The sequence below is a fragment of the Alexandromys fortis genome, unplaced genomic scaffold (assembly GCF_014885135.2).
Source record: "Alexandromys fortis isolate MF-2015 unplaced genomic scaffold, M_Fortis_MF-2015_v1.1 scaffold_86, whole genome shotgun sequence".
Lineage (NCBI taxonomy): Eukaryota > Metazoa > Chordata > Mammalia > Rodentia > Cricetidae > Alexandromys > Alexandromys fortis.
The window spans coordinates 2,775,137-2,787,083 of record NW_026067965.1 but is presented as its reverse complement, the minus strand read 5'-3'; the positions used below and the strand labels follow the sequence as shown (position 1 = coordinate 2,787,083).

At 52.2% G+C, this 11,947-nt stretch overlaps 1 protein-coding gene across 2 annotated transcripts in view; it reads left to right on the top strand.

The window, feature by feature from the left end:
- Positions 1–11,947, top strand: part of Pde8a (phosphodiesterase 8A) — a 121,182-nt gene that overhangs the window by 18,751 nt on the left and 90,484 nt on the right. Inside the window, exon 1 of one of the 2 annotated variants that reach the window (XM_050154122.1) lies at positions 7,752–7,916. The exons of the other annotated variant lie outside the window; for it this stretch is intronic. Within the exon in view, the coding sequence (XP_050010079.1) occupies positions 7,752–7,916 (165 nt within the window). Of the gene's footprint in view, positions 1–7,751; positions 7,917–11,947 lie in introns of those variants that run through there. 2 annotated transcript variants of the gene reach the window in all.

Below are 11,947 nucleotides of genomic sequence, written 5' to 3'. Positions count from 1 at the left end.
AGGGAGCATGGCTTTAAGTGACCACATGGAGGTGGCAGAGATGGGCAGTGACACAGTCAGACTCTGCGGGTCCTTGCCAGCCTGGCAGAGTGTCTGGCCTCAGAACTCTGAGGCTCTACTCCCAAGTAAGGATGCTATCCCCAGCTGAAGGAAGTGGCCCCAGGCTGGGGGACAGCCCTCTGAGGAATCTGTAGCCTGTAAGTAACACAGTGAATGAGGTCATTCAAAGGTCCGCTGGAGTTCATGGGGGCTGCTGTCGTCTTGTTTTCTCAGTCATAAGACAGGAAGCATGGCTGTCCTCAGGGAGAGCTTTGGAGAAAGTCAGAGGGGGTCCCTGGAAAAGAGCTGTGGGAGCCCTGTCTGCCCTGCTGCAAAGGGGCTGGGGACTTGCTGCAGAAGCTGTGGCATTTCGGTGACTGCTGCTGATGGGAGTGATGGTGATTTCAGTGGTGACCATGGCGACGATGATGCAGTACTGTACTGCTCCTGTTGCTGGAGTGTAGGGTGACAGTGGTTGTGATGGAGGTGATGGTATGGTGAAGTTGGTGGTGATGGTGGCAATGATGATCATGGCAGGGGTGGTTGCCCCAGAGATAACTCTGCTCGATAACTCTAAAGAATTTTAGTGGGGTAAAGAAATGTATGCCTGTATGCTCCACACTTAAGATACTGAGGCAGGAAGGTTCACAGTCCCAGCCTGGCTTGGGCTGCACTGACAGACAGCAGGAAAGCAGATGGCTCAGTCTGTAAAGTGCTTTCCTTGTGATTTTGAGGACCTGAGCTCCCTTCTCTAGAGCTCACCATAACCCTGGTGCTGGAGAGGTGGAGACAGGAAGATCCTGGGGCTTGCTGGCTTGTCTAGCCAATCAGTGACCTCCAGATGCGGCGAGAGAGACCCACCCCAAAAACATATGGTGGCGAGTGATTGAGGAAGACACCCAGCATTGACCTCTGATCTCCACGTGCATACTTATCTGCACAGGTAGCTGAACACACACACATAGATGTTTTGTTTTGTTCTAGAAGAAGAAAAGACAGGCGGATCTGTGAGTTCGAGGCCAGCCTGGTCTAGAAGAGCTAGTTCCAGGACAGGAACTAAAAGCTACGGAGAAACCCTGTCTCGAAAATTAAAAAAAAAAAAAAAAAAAAAAAAGTCTAAGGCGGAGATGGCGATGGTTGATTTTGTCAACTGGAAGAAGTTAGAATCAACCGAGGGGGCAACCTCAGGGCCCGTCTGTGAGTGTCTCCAGAGGGTTATCTGAAGAGGAAAGACCTATGCTGAATTGGTTCTTCATCCAGCAGGACTGGAATCCTGGGACTAGATAAAGAGGTGAGAGCAAGCTCAGTATTGGCGCGGAGCTCTTTCCCCACTGCAGCTACCGAGCGGGCTACCTCACACTCTGGCCTCCGGTATCCCTGCATCCCTCAGACCATGAGCTAAAAGAAACTCTCCTTCCTTTCCGATGCCTTTTCCGGTTGCCTTCACTTGCTTTTCTCTGAGTGTGATAAATGCCGTAACCGGAAGCAAGTTGGGCAAAGGAAGGGTTTGTTTTCTGTCACACCTCTCAGGTCACAGGCAGCCACTCGGGGCACTGGAGACAGGGACTGAGGCAGGCACCCCGGAGGAGCGCTGCTCACGGACTGGCTCCCAGGTTCACACCCAGCTACTTTTCTTTCTCTTCATTCTTAAAAAAAGCCTGATTTATTTTACATGTTTGAGGGTGTTGCCTGCATGTTCATACGTATGTGTACCATAGGCAAGCCTGATGCTGCGGAGGGGAGAAGAGGGCATCAAACCCCTTGGGAATGGAGTTACAGATGGTTACGAGACACCATGTGTGTGCTGGGAATTAAACCCGGGTCCTCTGTATGAAAGAGTGCTCTTAACCGCTGAGCCAGCTCTCCAGCCCTCAGACCCAGATCCACTGCTTAAGGATAGTACCATTCACAGTGGGTTGGGCCCTCCTAGATCAACTAGCAATCAAAGAAATCCCCCAGAGATGTGCCCACAGGCCAGTTTGATGACAGTTCCTTATCTGAGATTACCTCTTCCCAGAGGTGTCAAGTTGACAGCCAAGATCAGCTGTCACATGGGTATTTAGCCACAGCGATGACAAAAGTAACTAATATAGAGATATAGGACTATTTTTTTTTTTTTTCGAGACAGGGTTTCTCTGTGGTTTTGGAGCCTGTCCTGGAACTAGCTCTTGTAGACCAGGCTGGTCTTGAACTCCCAGAGATTCGCCTGCCTCTGCCTCCCGAGTGCTGGGATTAAAGGCGTGTGCCACCATCGCGGCTAGGACTATTTTTGACCCAGACAGAAACCTGCGAAGTACCTGTGACCACACAGGTCTAGGCATAGGGACCCCCTGGAACACCACACATTAAGACCTTGGGGCAAAGAAGTCAGGCATGGCAGTGAAGGCCTGGAATCTCCTTACTTGGGAGGTAGAAGCAGGGGCATCAGGAATGCAAGGTCATTCTTGACTACACATCAAGTTTGAGGCCAGCCTGGGTTACCAGAGGCCCTGTCTCAAACAACAGCAATGTACGAAAACAAACTAAACAGAACCTGGGTCAAGGGCTCCCAAACTGGGGTGGAAATCACAGGTTCTGGGACTGAGCAGATGGAGGCTGCGGATTCCTGAGGCCACACAGGAAATGTTTTCTAGGTAATGAAGGTGTCAACAGGGTGAACAAGTTTTGGTGGCTCTGGTCTTCAGTGGTACACCCCCCTTGCTCTCCCTGGGTTGGGTGTGAGCCCTTGGCCCCTCAGCACTTCCCTCACAGGACAAAGTTCAGAACAGTTGCTTCTCATCCAGTAGCTGAAAGAGGGGTGGAGCCTTTGCAGGAAGGGGTGGATGGAATCACAGGGTCACACATGGGAGTGAGCGCTGGGAGCCGGAGACTTCCCAAACCATGACATCGATAGGCCCATTTTGAGAAAAGGAGTCCACACTGAGTTGTCACACCAGGGCTCCAAGTTGATGACAAGAACCAAGCCAAACTGAAGGGGGGGGGGGCCACAGCAGCACAATGGAGTCCTGCAGGTAGAGGACCAGAACCTCTGAGGTTTTATGCCTCCACCATTCTGTCCTCCAGAGGGCGCTCCACCCTTTTTGTGGCTTCTCTCTGAAGGTGGTCACCCTGTTAGTCTGTTATCTAAGAAAGGCTGGGATCGTCAGGGAATAAAATACCAGGGGCTAGTAAAGAAACAAATATGAATCTGGAGAGATGGCTCAGAAAGGCCTGATTCAGGGGCTGGTGGGGAAGGGGGCTGGTGGGGAAGGTGGCCAGTGTGTTTCCTGTCTCAGTGGCAGCCAGGGCTGAATGTCTTTGATCTCATTTCCCTTCACCCCTTCTGGAGCAAGGGAGCAGGCGACAGACTTTTAGGTAAATCATTATCACAAAGCCTTTTAAGTGATGTCCACTGCATCCTTCTTTGTAGTATTGTATTGGGTGTGCTACATACACACATGTAATGTTCAATGTTGAGATGGGTCTAGCAAACTGTTAATAGTTATGTTTGGAGAAGGGAAGTGCCTTTCTTTTTTCTTTCTGTGAGGCAGACATTCTCATTTTATAGCTCTGAGGGGCCTGCAGCTCACTATGTAGCCCTGGCTGGCTTCAAGATCACAGAGATCTGCCTGTCTCTGCCTATACGTGGAGTACTAGAATTAAGGGCATTGTGCCTGGCTTTTCTTCCCCCTACTTTTTTCTTCTGTTCGCTATATACCTCTGCTTAGTTCAAATGCTTTACTATTTTTTTCAGAATGTATTTGCGTATGAATTTATAGAATGTACAATTGAAAACAATGATAATTTGAGAGACACTGTCTCAACAACCAAGGAAAACCAGTGTAATTTATACAAGGCCTTGAAAGGTAAGGATGGGGGAGTTGATAAAGTAGAAGCCATAGATTTGTTTGGGAAATTCTATTTCTTTCTGTAGGTGTATGTGTAGTACCAGGACTGAAGGCAGTGCTGGGTGAACATCAGAACTGAAACGAATGTTCAGTTCCCAGAGGAGAGTGGAATCTAAGGGACACAGAGGTTATTATAGGCATTTGACATCAGCGGTCCCATCTAATCTCTGAGAGGAAGATATCTTTAATCCTAGATTTACAGTAGAGAAAATCAGCTCACAGAAGTAAAGTTGGTCATCCAAGGTCCAGGAAAGGGCAAGGCTGGGAGTCACGTCTCAAGTTGTCAGAAAGCTCCCTCCTCCGTCAGCCCAGTTCAGTGGGGAAAGGCCCGAGCAGAGCCCTGGGGACCGCTCTGCCAGCGGGAGTCTTTGAAGACAGCCAGCCCCTGGGTGGAGAAGGAAGTAAGGCCCTGAGGGAGGAGAGCTGGCTGGCTAAGCCAGCAGCTTTTGGAGAAGCAGGGAAACAATAGGCAGCTCTCGCACCACAGGGACTGAAGCTCCTCTCCCCTAGCCCCCAGGAGTGGGGTCTCCTTGAGAATGGCTGACTGCAGAAACTGCAGCCCCAGGAAGGAGATCGAGCTGAGATCCTGAGGTCATCCTCCGCTCAGCCCCACTGAACCTCACGCTGAGTCCTGGGAGTCAGAAATGGATGTTCAACTACAAGTCTGAGTCACCCTTGTCAGGGTTTCTATGTCAGGGCTGTGGGTAGATTTTACTCCTGCTAGTGAGGTTCCTGCTGGCTAGCACTGTTGGGGGCAGGGCGTCTCCTCTGTGTAGGACTCAGTTCTCTGAGACTCTTGGTGGGTTGTTTTTTATTTATTTTTAAATTTTAGGCTTTTAAAAAATTGTGTGAGTGTCCTGCCTGAATGTATGTATGTGCACATGAATGCCTGGTGTCTCTGGAGTTCAGAAGGGGACATCCAATCCCCTGTACCTGGATTTACAGAAGGTTGTGAGCCACTATGGGGGGGTGTCAGGAACCCAAGAGCAGCAAGTGCTTTTAGCTACCGAGCCAACTCTGTAGCCCCCTCCCCTTTTTTTTCTTCAGTTTTATACAGGGACTTGTCATATAGATCTGGCTGGCCTCAAACACATGGTAAGCCCTCTGCCTCAGTCTCATGGAGACTGGGCATAGGCCACTACTCCCAGAACTGGTGTTTTTTTTTTTTTAAACTTTATTTTGCACACGCTGCATGTGTGTCTGTGTGCATGAGTGCGGGACAGGAGAGGGAGTGTAGTCACATCCCCTGGAGCTGGAGTAAAGCAGCTGGCTGTAGGCACCTGGCATGGGAGCTGGGACTTCTCTGCATGAGCAGTGCCCACTGATAACTACCCAGCCATCTCTCCAGCCCTGAGTGGGTTTCTTCACCAGCCCCCAACACCCTGGGTGATGGACTGGGTGCCACACACCAGGAAGGTTTACTCTTTGAGCCCTGCAGGACCTCTGGTTTCACAGGTTGTTTTCAAAGATCTGCAGGTGCAGATTCTAGCCTGAGGAGGGATGGGATGGCTTACTCTCCACAATTCCAACAGTGACCCAGCCTAAGGTCTTAAGAACCAGGAAAAGTGGGCTCCCCCCACCCCTCAAGTGAGAACAGATGGCTCCAGTCTGCCTGAGTGTCCTTCACTCAGGTTTCCAGATCTGTGGAACCCTAAATTGCAGGGCGGGAGGTCAGTTTTGAGATTAGAGACAGTAAGCAACCAAATCAGGATGGCGGAGGGGGAGGAGGGGAAGGAACCAGCAGTCTTTGGTCTCCAGATGAGCCCCTTTTCCTCAGCCCCACCCTGTTATTGACTTGAAGCTCAAGGATCCCTAAGACAAAGCAGGACCGCTGAGAGCCAGCCTGTGCGGGGAGGGCCAAGAGGGCTGGGGCTTCCTGGAGCTTCACAAGCAAGGTCAGTGTGAAGTTCTCAAGGCCAGACTTCTGGTGGGCGGAGAGAAGAGCCTTAGATTTGCTAGAGCCTCTGTGGCTAAAGGCATTTTTTTTTCAAGGGATCCAGATGCCAGCTGAAAAAACTACCCTCTAAGGTTGCTAGTCAAAAACACTACAATTTGGGTGGAATAACGGGTGATATTACATTCCCTCCTGTTTTTTCAAGACACCTCCACGGAGCCAGTGAGACTTAAGGCAGAGCGCTTTAACTTGACAAAGGAGCCACGTGCCAATGGCCAGAGCTGCTCCAGCCTTATCCGCTCCGAAGCCTCCATGCGCCCTCCATTCATCTGGAAGATCGATGCTCAAGGAAAGCACCTGTGCCCGTCTCAGCGGGGCAGCAGGGACCTGAGCCCGGAGCACATCTCCGGGTCTTAACAGTAGCCAGCCCGCGGGCCGGGAGCCTGGGCTTCTCAGGGTCGCTCCCCGGTGCGGGTAGGAAAGGTGTGGACAGGGGAAAGGAAGCTACAGCCCCGCTGGGGTCCCGGCGGACCTGGAGAGCAAGGAAGGGCGGGAGGGCCCCCGAAATGACCGGCTCTGGGTACCAGATGCACACCCAGGGGCGTCGCCCTGCAGCTTCAGCCACAGAGAGGCTAAGAGACTCATCCGGAGTCACGCAGCTAGGCTGGCAGCCTGTGAGGGCTACAGTTCTGACATCTTATCCGGGGGTCCTCGCAGGCCTGATCCCTGCTGGACGGGCGCGCACCCCTTCCCTTGGTTCTGATTCCTGGGGCTGTTGAACCTGGAACTGTCATTTGGTTAAGAGGACCGGCCTTCCACGTACTGTAGCTTCGAAGCCTCGCAGTCGTATCGATCCCGGTGCACCCAGAGGCGTGCCGTGCCAGGTCCCGGAGCAAGGGCTGCTGCCCCCGGTAATAACGTCTGGGACCTGGAGTGTGGTGCCCCCGTGGCCTTCTGGTCACCTCGCAATGAAATCCTTGCAACCGGCCTCGTAACGGATGCTCGAGCTCCAAGTCTCAAACACAGCGATGTGTGACAGTGAACGAGGCGGGTGGCCCCCGAAGCAGCATTGCTGTGTCTTCGAGCAAGTCCCTTCCCCTCTCTCTGGGCAGGCTGGCTGGGCGCCCCTGCGGTCGCGGCCGCGCATGCTCTTGGACGGGCGGTCCCGGGAGCAGGCGGCGGGCGCCCCAGCTGCTTTGCATTGACGCCAGCAGCCGCTGGAGGTCACCGCTGGGGGCTGGGCGCGGCGCGTTGCCCGCAAGACGCGGTCCGGAGCGCGGAGCGGAAGACTCGGCCGCGCAAGTCCCAGCTGGCTCTTGCCGCCGCCTCAGCGCGCTTCTCGACGGCGCGGCCCGAGCGGAACTGAGCCGCTCGCTCCCTCGGTGCGCCGGTTCCCCCGTGCAGCTCGCAGCGCGGGGCCAGAGGGCGAGGCTTCCCACACGGTCGCCCCGACTAGGGGGCGCTTTTTTGCCGGGCGCTGCCAGGCGAGCGCCGGTTCCTCGAGAGTCGAACGAGGCGAGGGCGGCGGGGCTAACGCCGGCGCGGGCCCGCGGCTCCCGGTGGCGAGAGCGCTAATCTCCTCCCCCGACTTTCCCCGGAAGCGCGGTGGCCGAGGCGCGCGCGGCGATGTGAGGGAGACGGCGGCGGCTCCCGCCTCAGGAAGGGCATGTTCGGAGGGGCGTCCGCAGCGCGCCTCCCGCCCCAGCGACCCCTCCCCACGGCCGCCGTCGCCGCGCCCGCAGCGCGATAGAAGAGGTGGCCGCGCTTCCTGCCGCGAGCCCCGCGCTCGCCACCGCCCGCCCGTCCGTCCGCCCGCCTGCCCGCTCAGGCCGCGATGACACGGCGCCCGCGGCGGCCCCGAGGCGCCGGGCTGGCCGTTTGCTGACCGGATCGCTGCTGCCCGCCAGCGTGTCCTCGGCGTCGCCGCCAGCATGGGCTGCGCCCCGAGCATCCGCATTTTCGGCCACCGAGCGGAGGGCCCGGACGCGCACGCGTCGGGCCCCGTGTCGTGGTCTAGACAGCGACGGTCGACCGCGCCCGGCTCCAGCCGCGCCAGGCTGGTGGAGCCTCAGCCTCCCGACGGCGGCGCCTCGAAGGTGAGCAGCACCGGGAGCGGGGCAGACGTGGTGGGGTCGGCGGGGTCCTCTGGGCGGCCGCCGTGGCGTTGACCGACGCCGCTCGTCGCCGGCTCTGTGGGCTTGTCGCGGACCGAGGCTTTCAACGTCCGTTGGTTCCCTGGCCGGGTGGGACGCCTCGAGTCAGTTCCCTGCCGAGGGTGGGTGGGGGGTTTGCCCCCCGCCCCCGAGATAGTCTGGCAAGGCCCTGAGACGTTAAAACCAGGGTGCACTTTGCACTTGCAGTTCTCAGAGCAGAAAGGGGTGGGCCATCAGCTCTGGGAAGGGTCTTGGGCGTGACAACCCCCCACACCCCGTGCCTCGTTTATCCCAACCTCTGTCCCCTCTTTGCACAAGCAGTTTCACTTTTCCACTTCGTTGGGGCTGTTGAAATGTGACCTGGAACATCGGTTTGGCTTCACTGCACATGCTATCTGAAGTTCAGGTTTAATAGCGTACGTGTGGTAGTTAAAGCCTATGTAATTAGAAAATAACTCCTGGAGACGTGATCTTTGAAGGATCCAGCAGGGCAGAGTTAATCTTTGATGGAGGCAGTCGGACTGGGACTCCCAGGGTTTTCGCGTTGTTTTTTCATTGCGTGTCTTCCCCCAGCGCCTTTCGCCTCAGCTTTTATCGTGAGTTTCGAGGGCTAAGGTTTTCCGAAGGAAAGATAAAAAGTTCACCGAGGCGGCTTTCCGCTTACATGTGGGATTTTAGAGCGACACCTCCTGCGTCGGGTTTTGTTTCCTTAAGTAAATCAATCCCTGGTGTGCTTGGCTGCAGGGTTTGACCGTAGACCCCCTCGTTACTAGCAAGTTTTTAAATTAATTTGCTTACTAAGTTCTACGGAACCTCCCAAATTTGAAGGATGCAGTTGATCTGCGTAGCCGTCTTTAATATCCAGCTATCATCATGGTTCTACTTCTATATGAAAGGGAAGACCATGTCCAGCTTTTCGTGCTGGAGTGAGTGATTGCCCCGCCCTACCAGAACTCTGAGTGAAAATTCAGCCTTGTGCGATCATTCAAAGTTAAGTTCTTTCTGCTGTGGTTTCTTTAAAGAAACCCGTGACAGTTAAGAGTTTAGGCTGTAGAACAAACTGCTTTTGATGAGAAACTTATCTATTAAGCCCAACAGACTGACAAACTAGACACTACAGATGAAGTAGAACGTGGGAAGCCTTAACTGTCGTAGTTTGGACCCAAATCTAACATTGTTTTTTTTTTTTTTCATTGACCAATATTAAATTTCAAAGTCATCCTTTCAGTGAGACACCTTACTTCATACAGGTCATTTTTTGTGGTGGCCTGGTGGTCTTAAAATTTCTATTAGGCATCTTGTGAACCTCTCCGGGGTAGCAACTTACTCTCCTGCCTTCCTCTGGTTTCTGGGTTTTAGAGTTCCTGTGCCTATTACTCTGTGCCCACAGACCTTTGCCTGTGTTAAGGCCTAGACAGTGCGTTCATCCTTACAGTGGCTAGCCCCACGGGATGAATATAATAGGTGCCAAATAACTGTTGGGTTTATTTTTTATTGTTTACTCAACAATACTTCCGTTGCTGCAGTTTTGTCTATAAAACACTTAAGATAGGCTTAAAAATTAACACATACAGAGGAGGAGACGAATTACAAATTACAGTAACATCACCAATAGAAAGGAAAGCTCCTCCCATGCTTTATTCCTAAGTGGTCCCTTCTACCACATCTCAGAGACAGATAGCTAGCTTAGGCATATCAGGTAATAGAGGAGAAGTAATCACAGCTTGTCTTCAGCTCAGCATTTTTCTCTTAAAATTCAGATTTAACTGTACTCTGGAAATTGAAAAAATACATGTTAGAGAGGAAAAGCTTTAGCAAGATCAAATTACACGTAATTTGTTAATATCATAAGAGCTCATTCTAGTTCATTAAAAAAGAATTCTTGGAGCAGGGAGCTTGGACTTAGCTTAGATGGCTGAGGGCCTGTCAGGTAAGAAGGAAAACCTGGGTTCAGATCCCCAGCACCCACACAGAAGCTGAGCATTCACCTTAACCTGGTGCTGCGGCTGGAGTGGGGTGGAGACAGGCAGATCCCCTGAGCTTGCTGTCCCCGGTGGCCCAGCCACTCAGTGGGCTGGCTTCACAGACAACCATAGAGGTGGCCCTCTGGCCTCCGCATGCAGGCATACGGGCCCATGGGCACAAACTTGCACACTTGCATGCGCTCATGCCTGCGTTCATTCTTTAAACTGAGGATTCGGGGTATATTTCAATTTAAACAAGGAATTCAGTGGAGAAAGTTTTATATTCCTACAGCATACAGTAACTAGTTCCCCAGAGTTGCCCCAAGACTGATTAAATACATTTCAGATTGAACGTAATTCCGTGCGGCAGTCTGTGGACAGTTAGCAAGTATCACACAAAGAAAGGGTTCTGTGATCGTCAGTTTGAGGAACACTGACTCAGAAAGTTCAGCAGAGTTCCCCCTTCCTTCCCCCACTTCTATCCCTGCGTTCTCTTTTCTCTTTCTGACAGTGTTTTGGTGTGGTACCCACAGTGCCCTGGAACTTTGGGGTCCTGCTGCTTCAGCTTCCCACCTTCCTGTTACACTATATGTGCATGCCCCTAAAACTTGCTTGAGCCAGGTTTGTTTTTTTTTTTTCTTTTTGTTTTGTTTTTGTATGCAGGACTTGTCAGAGTCAACTACTTAAGATATCTGTGATCTTCCAAAGGGTGTTTAGAGTTGCATTTCCTAGACCTCTTTGATACTCAGCCCCTTTCTTAAGGTTCTGTCTTAGGCAAGCCACAAGAGGCTCTGATTCCTGCTGTGAGATTATAGTAGTCAAAGAACAAGAAACATACCTAACAGAAGGACTCAGCCAATGTGGGTTAGTTCTTAATGGTTGCAGAGGCACTTTAAGATCTGCAATGCATTGGAGGAGAGTGTGTGAACCTCCTTGAGTATCACTGAAAATACTCAGGCTGTTTGTTTATCCGGGAGTTCTAGAGCCAGTGTGGTCACAGATCATGAATGCCGCGTTCAGCTTGAACACTCAACACTTTTATTCTTAACCAGTGTGCGCGTCAGCTGTAACATTTCAATATTGTCTTGTCAGTTTTCAGATTGAATCTGTTTCCCTTTCCTTCAGTGGGGACTTGAGGTACCCTTGGGACATTTGTGCGTTTCAAACACCCAACGGACCACTGGTGGCTGGTGCCCTCGGCTCTCAGCCCTCCCCATCAGCTCTGTGAGGTGGGCAGTCATATCTACTTTTACGGTCTCCCTTAGGCCTGGCACACAGTAGGCCCTTCATAAACTGTAGCTGAATTGTGTGAAACAGACTGTAGGAAGTGCAAAATCTCTCCTTCCTATAAAGGAGAAACAGACAGGGGTTTTAGCTAGAGTGGAGGCTGTGAAGCTCAGACTGCTTTTGTGGGAGCCCCTGGGTGTTGCTCCCCAGAGAACTGTACCCAGGGGATAAGATATATTCATCCTAGTGAGCTTTGTTGTTTGTGGGTTTTTTGTTTGTTTGTTTTGTGAGACTAGATCTCACTACATAGCTCTGGCTGTCCTAGACTGGCCTCGAACTCACAGAGATCCTCCTGCCTCTGCCTACTGAGTGCTGGGATAAAGGCGTGCGCCTCCGCTTCTGCTTCATGTAGGCTTTTTTGTAAAGTTCGTGGGCAGTCCACAGCAGGACTTGTGACCACGTGCTGGTCCCTCAGGGCCCACAGAGGCTCCAGGTGCTGTTCCCCCCCTTGCTCCTCTAATTCTCTCCTCCTCCTTTTGCTTTGCTCCAACCTTTCACTGTCTTCCTCCCCCTCTTCCCAGTCTTCCTCCATGCTTCCTCCGACCAACTTCCTTTCTCCAAAGAACTGGACAAACCAACCATTTTTGTCAACCACAATAAACTGACCCTTGAGCTCTAGAATAATTATTATTAGCTATATTAGGATAAGACTGGTTGCCTGGTGTTAATTTATAAAAAAAAAAACAATCGCATCTTTGCTTGTTAAATTAAGCAATTTTCTCT